The sequence below is a fragment of the Mobula birostris genome, chromosome 6, assembly GCF_030028105.1.
Source record: "Mobula birostris isolate sMobBir1 chromosome 6, sMobBir1.hap1, whole genome shotgun sequence".
Taxonomy (NCBI): domain Eukaryota; kingdom Metazoa; phylum Chordata; class Chondrichthyes; order Myliobatiformes; family Myliobatidae; genus Mobula; species Mobula birostris.
In genome coordinates, this window is record NC_092375.1 from 114,995,787 (window position 1) to 115,008,424 (window position 12,638).

The 12,638-nt window shown below is 42.8% G+C and overlaps 1 protein-coding gene across 2 annotated transcripts in view; it reads right to left on the bottom strand.

The window, feature by feature from the left end:
• map3k2 (mitogen-activated protein kinase kinase kinase 2) overlaps positions 1-12,638 on the bottom strand; it is a 78,604-nt gene that overhangs the window by 30,314 nt on the left and 35,652 nt on the right. For both annotated transcript variants that reach the window (XM_072261079.1, XM_072261080.1), the window contains exons 2-6: positions 11,913-11,985; positions 6,846-6,961; positions 5,539-5,579; positions 3,632-3,731; positions 1,390-1,503 (exon numbers count right to left, since the gene is read on the bottom strand). In XM_072261079.1, coding sequence (XP_072117180.1) covers positions 1,390-1,503; positions 3,632-3,731; positions 5,539-5,579; positions 6,846-6,961; positions 11,913-11,916 — 375 coding nt within the window. In that variant the 5' untranslated portion in view covers positions 11,917-11,985. The remainder of the gene's footprint in view (positions 1-1,389; positions 1,504-3,631; positions 3,732-5,538; positions 5,580-6,845; positions 6,962-11,912; positions 11,986-12,638) is intronic.

Genomic DNA, 12,638 nt, shown 5'->3' on the forward strand with positions numbered 1-12,638 from the left:
AACACCCCTACTACTTTCCTCCAATCAACTTAAAATTATGCTCCATCATATTACCCATTTAGGACACAGAACAAACAGCACAGGAACAGACCCTTTAGCCCACAGTGTTGTTGTGAACCAAATGGTCATCAAATGACCAGCTAAACTAAACTATTCTGCCGATACAATGTCCATACCTTTCCATTTCTTTCACATTAATGCGACTATCTAAACATCTCTTAAAAATTTCCAATATATCTGCTTCCACTGCTACCCTAGGCAGCACATTCCAGGCACCGAAACTCTGTGTAAAAAAACTTGTCCCTCATATCTCCTTTGAATAAACTCCCTTTCACCTAAAATTTATGCCCTCTGTTATTAGATATTTCTATCCTTAGAAAAAAACGTTGTCTGTTAATTCTATCTATGCCTCTTATAATCTTATAAACCTCTATCATATATGAAATGCTGGAGCAGCTCAGCAGGCCAGGCAACATCTATAGAAAAAAAGTACAGATGACATTTCTGGAAGGGCTTCAGCCCGAAACATCGACTGTGGAAGGGTTTCGGCCTGAAAACTTTTGCCTGATACTGTCTGGCCTTCTGAGATCCTCCAGCATTTAGTGTGTGCTGCTCGAACTTCCAGCATCTGCAGATTTTCTCTTGTTTGTGAACCTCTATCAGATGTCTCCTCAGACTCCATTGCTCTGGAGAAACCCATCTGGGACAAATTCTCTGGCTGCTCAGTCGATGATGCCTCTTATCATCTTATACACCTCTATAGAGTCACTTCTCATCTGCCTTCTCTCCAGGGAAAAGTCCTAGCTTGCTCAACCTTTCTGTAAGACATGCCCTCTAATCCTGCTAAATCACCTCTCCACCCTCTCTAAAGCTTGCACATCCTTCCTATAATAGGGTGACCAGAACTGAACACCACTCCGTTACAGACGGTCCCAGCCCCAGCTGTGAAAGAAGGAGGGTTGGGCATACAGCGAGCAATGCCATCCTGTAAAAGCTGAGAGCTACTGTTGAAACATCAGCAGAAGCTCCAGAGACATTATCCCTGGGAGGAGGATCTTCGTCTAGAAGATGCATGAAGTCATGTGCTGAAAGCAGAAACCACAGGGTTGGTCAACCTTCAGCATAGGATAGAAGACACTGGTGGGCTGCTGTCAGTGGCCTATGCTCAGTAGAGGTGATGGGCTTAAGAAGAAAAAAACTGGACACAATAGTCTAAGTGTATACTATAGGATGAATACAAGTAGGTGTTTGACGGTCAGCAGAGATCCATGAGCTTAAGAGCCTCTTGCATTATTCTTCATTTCTCACCACTCCCCCCATACCCACACTCCTCATCTGCTGATTCATTGTAGATCCACAAGGTGCCCGTGTTCCCCATCCCTTGCATACCTGGTTGTTTGACTGCAGCACCAACAGGATTTTGAGGCTCTTCATGTGCACACTCCGATCCAGGAGTTCAATGGCTTTATCCAAATCGTCCTGTGTGGTCAGAGGGATCACTAACTGCAGAACAAATCAGAAAGCACCAGTAAGGAGACTGATTTCTGATTTCACATAGTCATGAGCTTGCAACGGGGTCTGGACCAGCTGGAAAAATTGGCTGAAAAATGGCAGTTAGAATTTAATAAAGTATGAGATGTTGCACTTTGAGAGGGCAAGCCAGGGTAGGACTTGCACAGTGAGAGGTAGGACACTGAAGAGTGCAGTAAAACAGAAGGAAATGGGAATACACATCTGTAATTCGAGGAAAGTGGCATCAGTCAGATAGGGTTGTAATGGAAGTTTTTGGAACATTGGCGTTCATAAATCAGAGTACTGAGTACAGGAGTTGGGCTGTTACATTGAAGTTGTATAAGACACTGGTGAGGCCTGATTTGGAGTTCTGTTCATCTACCTGCAGGAAAGATCGAAAGAGCACAGAGAACATTTGCAAGGATGTTGCCAGGACTTGAGGATCTGAGTTATAGAGAAAGTTTGAGTAGGTTAAAAATATATTCCCTGGAGCATAAAAGAGGGGAAATTTGATAGAGGTATACAGGTTTTTTTTTCCACTGACGTTGGGTGATACTAGTACTAGAGGTCATAGGTTAAGTGTGAAATATGAAATATTTAAGGGGAACATGAGGGGAAACTTCTTCATGAAGAGGGCGGTGTGAATGTGAAACAAGCTGCCAATGGAAGTAGTGGATGTGGGTTCAATTGCAACATTTAAAAAAAGTTTTTTGACCAGGTGATGAGGGTGATTAATGAATTAGAGGAGTGGATATTGTCTACACAGATCTTAGTAAAGCATTTGACAAGGTCCCTCGTGGGAGGCTCATCCGAAAGATTAAGATGCATGGGATTTATGATGAATCGACTGTTTGGATTCAGAACTGGCTTGCCCATAGAAGACTAGATATAGATCAGCTTCAGATATGGGCAGGGGAATGGCAGATGGAATTTTACCCAGTCAAATGTGGAGTGTTGCACTTTGGTAGGTCAAATGTAAAGAGACAGCACACTGTTAAGGGCAAGACTCTTAACAGCGTGGATGAGCAGAGGGATCTTGCAGTCCAAATTCATAGCTCCCTGAAAATGGCAACACAGGTTGATAGGATGGTTAAGAAGACACATAGAATGCTTGCCTTTATTAGTTGAGGCATCGAGTTCAGGAGTCAGGAACTTGTGCTGTATCATGATTAAACTATAGTTAGGGCACATCTGGAAAACTGCATACAGTTCTGGTTGTTCCATTTTAGGAAGGTTATCATGATTTCACAGAGGGTACAGAAGAGGTTTACCAGGATGCTGCCTGGATTAGGGGGCATGTGCTATACCAAGAGGTTGGACAAACTTGGGTGTTTTCTCTGGAACGGCAGAGGGTGAGGGGAGATATGATAGAGGTTTATAAGATTATGAGAGGCATAGATAGAGTAGACAGACAGTATCTTTTTCCAGCGATTGAAATGTCTAAATGTCTAATGTCATTGAAAGGTCATGTATTTAAGGTGAGAGGGGGTAATTTCAAAGGAGATGTGAAGGGCAATTTTTTTTTAAACACAATGAATCATATGTGCCTTGAATGCTCTACCTGGGGTGATGGCAGAAGTGGAAACTTCAGGGACTTTTAAGAGACGTTTAGATATGCACATGAATATCAGGAAAATAGAAAGAAATGGACAGTTCAGTTGGCCACTTGATCACTTATTTAATTGGTTCAGCACAATGTTGTGGGCTGAGGGCCTATCCCTATGCTATACTGTTCTATATTCTCTGTTTGGATAAGTACATGGATGGCAGAGGTATGAAGGGCTAAGGTCCAGGAGCAGGTCAATGGGACTAGGAGATTAATAGTTTGGGATGAACTACGTTTGTAGATGGGTCGAAGTGCCTGCTTCTATGCTGTAGTGCTCTATTACTCTAAGGAAGTTTTCCATTGCATCTGTGCACAGATGTCTTTGTGCATATGGCATTAGATTCAACTTTGACCATTGTTCCTTTCGACAACAGCAAATATTTTCAAGCACTAAATCTTCATGAAAAATTCCCAGATATTATTTCACATTCATTATACCAAACCGTCCAATGGGTGAAAGGATAAATAAGTATGGTATCTTGTCATTGGTGGTGTGCAGACCCAATGGCTTACCTCGTTATTGGTGTAGTGCAGACCCATTGGCTGACCAAAGGCAACCTTGGCTTTAGCTGCAATGTCTTCAAGCAGAACTGGTCGGGGAAACTGCAGGATCCTGAATTGGGAATGAGAAGAGAGATTAGTCAATGTAACTAACAGCACTCAAATGACAGAGGAAGTTGCAGAATGCTGAAGATGCAGACTACATCCCTCTACATTCATCGCCACAGCAGTTTAATTAACTTCATTTCCCAATAAGGAATGAATCTTTATGGTCTGCAGTTCTCTTTACTGACAAAAATCTTCAAACAATATTATAACCATAATTATCCAGGTGATAATTCCAGGCTCCAATGATTTATTTCAACTTGCATCTTCGGAAACAGCTCTATTTCCACCTTTAATATCTCTATTTTTCCCTTTCAGGGTTCTTTTGAAGACCCCGACCTGGAGTTACACGCAGGCTTTGGTTTTTTGTGGGAATGGGACCCATTCTCGGGGTTCCACGACTGGCCAATATTTGATATGCCAAGGGTTTGGCCTGAGAGTCTCGATTGTGTTTGGAAGCCTAAGATCTTGGGGCTCTGGAGAAGGGCAGATCGAGGGTCGGTATCATGGCAGAAGGCCAGAAAATCTTTCGTTTTGGGCCCGAAGACCCGAGGGATTTGCGATCTTCGGACACAGAGCTCGAAAAAAGCGGCGAAATGGATTTTTAACATTGTACACCAGCAGGCTGTTGTTATATCTCTCGCTCACTGTGAAAATGGAGGATACCTCCCTCTCCCTTGCTAGGGAGGGAGGGAATCTGTGGGTTGTCGAATATTGGATGAAATGCAAAGCCTTTGGGGTAACTTTGGTCTGTGTCTTTGCAATAGCTTAGCTCATGCTTGTGCTCGGTAGTGGGTGCGCTTTTTGTTTTGCTGGTGGAGGGAGCTGGGGGGGGAACTTTGGGGTTCTCACATTTAACTGTCATTCATTCTTTGGGGCACTTCTCTGTTTTCATGGATGTTTGCAAAGAAAAAGCATTTCAGGATGTATATTGTATACATTTCTGACATTAAATTTGACCTTTGAACCCTTAGGAAATATTGGATGTGGGTTAGATTTCAACATTTATGAGAAGTTTGGATGGGTACATGGATGGGAGAGATATGAAGGGCTATGGTCTGAGTACAGGTTGATGGGACTAGGCAATTAATAGTATGACATACTAGATGAGCCCGAAAGGGCTGTTTCTGAGCTGTAGTGTTCTATAACTCTATGAGCTGCCTGAGGTTCTGTTCCTTGGTGATGTCCAGGGGAATGTTCTCTTGCCTGTGCCCCATGTCCAAGCAACATCACTTCAATCCCCACCTATACCTTTGTTGATTAGGTACATCATGTGCATCATGTCATGTGCTGCCGATGATTATGGACCAACATAGCCTGACTACCACCACACTTTGGTGGAAGGATTCCCTCCTTTGGGACTACTTAAGAGTTATTGTGTATGCTCTGCATGCCTCTGATTAGCTAGTCTTTCTACCTGTGCTGACCCAGAGATCTTTATTCCTGAAGATGCCAGCAGAGGTGGTGGATACATGTTTAATTTCAACATTTAGGAGAAGTTTGGATAAGCGCATGGATGGGAGGGGTATGCAGGGCTATGGCCCAGGTGTGGGTCGATGGGACGGGACTAACTGGGCCAAAAGGCCTGTTTCTGTGTTGCAGTGCTCTATGACTCTATATTATGTACAGTCAGTATGGGTCAGATGGTCAAGTCTTTCTGCCTGTGCTGATCCATGGATCTTTATTCTCAGAGACGCAATCAATTTCTGGAGTGTTTATGTAAAGTGTGTAGATTTCTCAGAAATCATAGTAAGATAGAAATGGCCACAGAATCCAGTTCATTTTAACTCCAAGGATAAGGAACGGCATCTCACCTCTTCTCCCCACGAAACTCAAATTTGACTCTAACGTCATTCTGGAACGGAAGCACAGAAGATAAATCCAAGGAGTGTTAGATGTGATGGGATTGCAAATAATGAACATATACACTCATTCAACATTTCAGGAACAGTTTCTTCCCCTCCGCCATCAGACTTATGAAAGGTCCATGAATCCTACCTTATTTTTAACTACTTTTTTTTATATATATGTCTTATTGTAACTTATAGTAATATTTTATGTATTACACAGTACTGCTGGCACTAAATAAGAAATTGCACAACATATGTCAGTGTAATGCAGTATGCATTCCTTACTCATATACTCAATGTCTTGACCAGTGAAGGCAAGAATGCCATTCGCTTTCTTTTCCTGAAGAGAAAAATTCATCTTGGAACCAGTGACTTTTCCCGAAGGTTAAACCTCTTCATCCTATTGCTCAATCTCTTACTTCTTCCAGAATCCCACAGCCAGCAAAAAAAGGTGTCCTTTAGATTTCATCTTTCAGTTTTCACTTTTGAACTCATCTTAACAGTGAATAATCTTCCCAAAATGGAGTCCTGACAGTTCATTTTACTGTCAATGAAACATCTATTATCTGGAAGTCTTTCATCCAAAGAGAATGAACCCAACACTGTTGAAGATCTCTAAATGAAAAAACTTTGCTCTTTACATTGTCATGAAACCCCAATTCCATATTTATTTTATTTCTATTTATAGATACAGCATGCTAACAAGCTATTCGGGATCAATGAGCCACGCTGTCCAATTGCACCCATTTGACCAATTAACCTACTAACCCGTACACCTTCGGAACCAGAGCATCCAAAGTAAACCCATGCAGTTGCGGGGAGAGAGCACAAGCACCTTACCAATGGCTGCGGGTATTGAACTTGGGTTGTTGGTGCTATAAAGTGCGTGCTAACCACTATACTACTGTGTCGCCTTCAATGATAAAGGCTATCAACCCAAAACGACGACTGTTTACTCCCCTCCAGAGATGCCACCTGACCTGCTGAGTTCCTCCAACAATGTATGTGTATGACCTGGACCGGATGGTTGAACAGCCCGAATCTGTGCTGTATTGCTCTGTGACTGTGACCTAGATGCCAGGAGACCTCCCCTCCCCTCCCCCCCCCACCCCAGGCAACAGAGAAGGAAGGTTGGAGGACCCTTACCACAGACATCAGAGATGGGTGGCTACCACGGTCAGTATGGACTAGTTGGGTCAAAGCCCCTGTATTCATGCTATATTGCTCTGTGACTGTAGCTTCATGGAACCCAAACTTCAATGGACACGTACCTGATTACCGGATGAGGTCTTGGGTTTCCCTGTCTCGTGCAGTGACAGGAGAGGTCGACTTGCCATGTGCAGCACGGCCAGGTCCTGCATGATGGAGTGGAGGGCTTCCTGCTCATCTATCAAAACAAACTACATGTCACAACAGTGTGGCTGCCACCCTCACTGCTCACAACCACTCAAATATGTTGCCATATTGCTCTCTCCTCAAATACAAGGCAGATTTTCAAAACTTGTCTCAATCCAGAACATTGAAGAGTACAATAAATACCCTGGGCTCAAACACCCAACTTCTACCCCTCACCAATTTATTTAACTTAGAAAATTAACAATTACCAAAGGGGGCACACCTCTTATAGTCACTATTTCTACCCTGTGAAAAAGATGCTGGCTGTCCACTCTATTTATGACTCTTATCATCTTGTACACCTCTATAAAGTCACCCCTCATCCTCCTTTCATCCAGAGAGAAAAGTCCTAGCTCATTCAACCTATCCTCATAAGATATGCTTGCTAATTTAGGCAGCATCCTGATGAATCTCCTTTGCACTCTCTCTAAAGCTTCCACATCCTTCCTATAATGAGGAGACCAGAAATGAACACAATACTCCAAGTGTGGTCTTACCAGGGTTTTATAGAGCTGCAACATTACCTCATGGCCCTTGAACTCAATCCCCAACTAATGAAGGCTAACATACAATATTGAAGGCTAACATACAATATTGAAGGCTAACATACAATAACATACAACTTGTTGAGCAACTTTGCGAGATCTATGGACACGGACTCCAAGATCCATCTGTTCTTCCACACTGCTAAGAACCTTGCCATTAACCCTGCACCCTGTCTTCAAGTTTAAAGACATTTTAGAGTCTTTAATTAAGGAAATACTGGGACGATAATGAATGGACTGTGCAGCAGCAATGTGGACTTCACAAACCCATAATATAATAACACCATAATATGACATAAGAGTAGAAGCAGGCCATTTGACCCATCGTGTCTGCTCCACCATTCCATCATTACTGATCCACTATCCCTCTCAAACCCATTCTCCTGTCTTCACTCTGCAACCTTTGACACCCTGACTAACCAAGAACCTATCAATCTCTGCTTTAGATATACTCAATGACTTGCCTCCACAGCAGTCTGGCAATGAATTCTAAGATTCACCACCTCTGGCTAAAGCAATCCCTCCTCATCTCTGTTCTTAAGTGCCACACCATTAGGAACAACTGTTTGCCTTCAACCCTAATCACTTCTTGAGCCCCAGAGTTGAAATAGGTTTGTCAGAAAACCATACTGACTTTGGCCTACTTTATCATGCACCTCTAAATACTGCGAAAACTCATCCTTAATGATGGATTCCAACTTAACCGGCCTATAATTTCCTTTTTTCTGCCTCCCTTCCTTCTAACAAGTGAGTGACATTTGCAATTTTCCAGTTCTCTGGAACCATTCTAGTCTAATAATACTCAAAAGATCATTACTAATGCCTCCACAATCTCTTCAGTTACCTCTTTTGAACCCTGGGCTATAGTCCATTTGGTCTAGTTGATATCTACCTTAAGGCCCAAGCATCTTCTCCTAAGTAATAGCAGCTACACTTACTTCTGTCCCCTGACACTCTTGAATTTCTGGCATACTGCTAGTGTCTTCCACAGTGAAGACTGACACAAAACACTTGTTAAGTTTGTCCGCAATTTCTTTGTTCCCATTACTACCTCTCCAATGACATTTTCCTGTGGTCCAATATCCACTCTTGCCTACTCTTTATATATCTGAAAAAACTTTTGGTACCCTCTTTGATATTATAAGATAGCTTACCTTCATCTTTTCCCACGTTTTTTTTAGATGCCTTCTGTTGCTTTTAAAAGCTTCCCAATCCTCTAACTTCCCACTAATTATTACTAAGTTATATGCTATCTCTTTTGCTTTTATGCTGTCTTTGACTTCCCTTGTCAGCAACATTTGCCTCATCCTTTCTTTAGGATACTTCTTCATCTTTGGATTGCATCTATCCTGTGCCTTCCAAATTGCTCACAGAAATTCCAGCCATTGCTGTTCTGCTGTCAGCCCTGCTAGTGTTTCCTTTCAATCAACTTTGGCTAGGTCTGCTCTCATTCCTGTGTAATTCCCTTTACTCCACTGTAATACTGATACATCTGATTTTAGCTTCTCTTTCTCAAATTGCAGGGTGAATTCTATCATATTATTACCAGTGTCTCCTAAGTATTCCTTTACCTTAAGCTCCCTAATCAAATCTGGTTCATTACACAACACCCAATCCAAAATAGCTGATCCCTTAGTGGGCTCAACAAGCTGCTCTAAAAAGCTATTTCCTATGCACTCTACAAATTGCCTCTCTTGAAATCCAGCACCAACCTGATTTTCTGAATCCACCTGCATATTGAAATCCATGACGACAACTGTAATATTCCCTCATTTCCCACTGAAATTTATACCCCACATCCTGGTTACTGTTTAGAGGTACGTATATAACTCTCATCTGGGCCTTTTTACCCTTGCAGTTTCTTAAATCTACCCACAGGATTCCAATCTTCTAATATGAAATCAAATCCTCTTTCTAAGGATTTGATTTTTTTTACCAACAGAGCCACCCTAACCCCTTTGCCTATCTGCCTGTCCTTTCAAAACAATGTGTTAAGCTTCCAACTATGATTTTCTTTCAGCCACGACTTAGTGATGTCCAATACTGCCAATCTCTAACTGCTCTACAAGATCATCTAGCTTATTCAGAATACTGCATGCATTCAAGTATAACACGTTCAGTCCTGTATTTGCCACCCATGATTTTGCCTCCATGTTACACTTCAACTCATCTCACTGACTGCAATTTTGCCCCATCATCTGCCTGTCCTTCCTCACAAAAGTTTAAAGTTCAAAGTAAATTTATCAAAGTCACATAACCATATACAACCCCAAGATCCATTTTCTTTTGGGCACACTCAGTAAATCCAATAACCACAAGAGAAACAATGAAAGATCACACCCAAAAGGGTGGACAACCAGTGTGCAAAAGACAACAAGCTGTGCAAATACAAAAGAAAATGAAGAAATAATAATAAAATAATAAGCAATAAATGTAGAGAACATGAGATGAAGAGCCTTTGAAAGTGATGACCTAGGTTGCAGGAACGGTTCATTGATGGGTCGTTCCCACAAGTGAAGTTGAGTGAAGTCTCACTATACACTGCATTGACTTGTATACCAATTGCCCCATCCTCAGCCCTATCACTCCAGTTCCTCTCTCATTCTTCTGAATTCCTGTCAGTATAGTCCTAGGCAACTCCAATTTTTGTTCATAGGCTAAACCCCCCATCTCTGAAATAATTTGGTGAACCTCCTCTGCACCGTCTCTAAAGTCAATATATCTTTCCTCAAGTAACGAGACTAGGCCAGAACAGTGCTCCAGGTGCGGCCTCACCAGTACCCTGCACAGTTCGTGTTCTTAAATTCAATCCCTCTAGCAATGAAGGCCAACATTCCATTTGCCTTCTTGATAACTTCTCGTACCTGCAGACCAATCGTTTGTGATTCATGCACAAGTCCCTCTGCATAACAGCATGCTATAATCTTTCACTATTTAAATAATCTGATTTTCTATTTTTTCTTCCAAAACGAATTGCCTCGCATTTACCAACATTGTACTCCATCTGCCAGAGTCTTGCCCACTCACCAAACCTATCGATATCCCTCTGCAGACTCTCTGCATCCTCTACACAATGTTTTTCCACTCCATTTACTGTCATCAGCAAACTTAGCAAACACAGTACCCTCTTCCAAATTGTCAATGTACATTGTGAGCAGTTGCATGCCCAGCATCAACCCCTTCACTGATTCCTCTCACTATTGTTTGCTAATCAGAGAAACATTCATTTATCTCAACTCTCTGCCTTCTATTGGTTAACCAAACCTTTACCCATGTTAATACATTACCCCAACTCCATGCATGCTTACCCTATAGGCATCTATGTAACTACTGGGCACTTTCTGGAAATTCAAGTATACAACATTCACCTTTTCCCTTCTATCCAACTCGCTCATTACATCCTCAAGGAATCCACTATGCACAGCGAATTCTTTGTGGATATAATAAGTAGAGAATGTGACGAGAGTACACATAGATTAAGATGTTAGCTGTCCTGTGCTGGCACCAGTGGGATCAGCAGTTGGTCTGCCACCTGTCTTCAGGAGAAAGAGAGATAAGAAAAACAATGGAGCAGCGTTTGGAGATGTTAATGAAGGGACGGGAGAGTTTAATGGAAGGAGAGCTGTCAAGATTGGCTCCCCTTTGAACCCTGAACTGTCTGAAGTGATGGACAGGCGATACCTCAGCAGGGGGATAAAAAGGGACAGGTTCGCTAAGGCAAGACACACACGACACCCCGAGGTAACGAGACCCTGGAAGCGGTACGTCTCCCACAAGTAGGTGGGAGGTTTTGGAGGGCTGATCGCGGGACCAAGCCATAGACGCACAGGGTGGAAAGGTACGATCGGCGGGAACCTGGTGTGTGTCCGCCCTTGCCTGGGTGCCAGGTTTCACCGCAGAGAAACGATCATATCTGGAAACGGGGGGGGGGGGGGGGGGTCACAGTCGGTGACCTCAGAAGACATCACAAAGGGCTCGCCCGAAAGCTGACTGCGAAAAATATCGAAGGTCTGTGTGGAAGCCGTTTGAATATTCATTCGTTTTTGCTCTCTCTCTCCTTCCTCCCACTGTCCATCGCCACGGCAGTGATTACTGTGAACTGAACTGAACTCAGTTGAGCTGAACTTTGCGTCACTTTGAAACTGGTCATTTACCCCTAGACGACGATAGAGCTTGATTGATCCTGTTATCCTAATTCTGTGTACATGTGTGTTTATCATTGCTGAACTGTTGCATTTATTATCCTTTTGATTAGAGTACTGTGTTGCTTGTTTCTTTAATAAAACTTTCTTAGTTCTAGTAATCCAGACTCCAACTGAGTGATCCATTTCTGCTGGTTTGGCAACCCAGTTACAGGGTACGTAACAAGAAATAAACAAGAACAAACATTCAACTTACCCATTCTGGCAGCAAGCTGGCCAATGAATCTTTAATAGGCAGGCCACTCTTCCATCAATAGATTGAGGTTTACCTGAAACATAAAATCCATTCAACAATGTCAAAACACACAGCAGGTCCCTTGGCCTTAGCACCAGTCTCATCACACTGTTCCCTGCAGCCACTTAACAAAGGCATCTTTCAGATCATCAGGTACTGAATGCCAAGTGTGGATTCTCATTCCCACTCAACATCGAAGGACTTGGGTGCTTTGACTTCCTGAAGAGGAAGTGAGACTTTCACATTTGGAGTTATTTATCACACGTACATCGAAACATATAGTGAAATGCATCGTTTGTATTGACAACCAACATAACATAGGGATGTGCTGGGGGCAGCCCACAAGTTTCACCACACATTCTGTCACTTACATTGCATGCCCACCATGCTTGGTAGAACAACACAGAACACAACAAGCAACAAAGCCACAACACAAGAAATTCTGCAGATGCTGGAAATCCAGAGAAACATTCACAAAATGCTGGAGGAACTCAGCAGGTCAGGTAGCATCTATGAAAATGAATAAACTGTTGCTGTTTTGGGCAGAGACCCTTCACCAAGACTGGAAAGAAAGGGGGTAATGCCAGAATAAGAAGGGGGGGAAGGGAAGGGGGAAGGGGGGGGAAGGAGTGCTAGCTGGGAGGTGATATGTGTAGCCAGGTGGGTGGGGAGAGGAGGAGAAGTAAG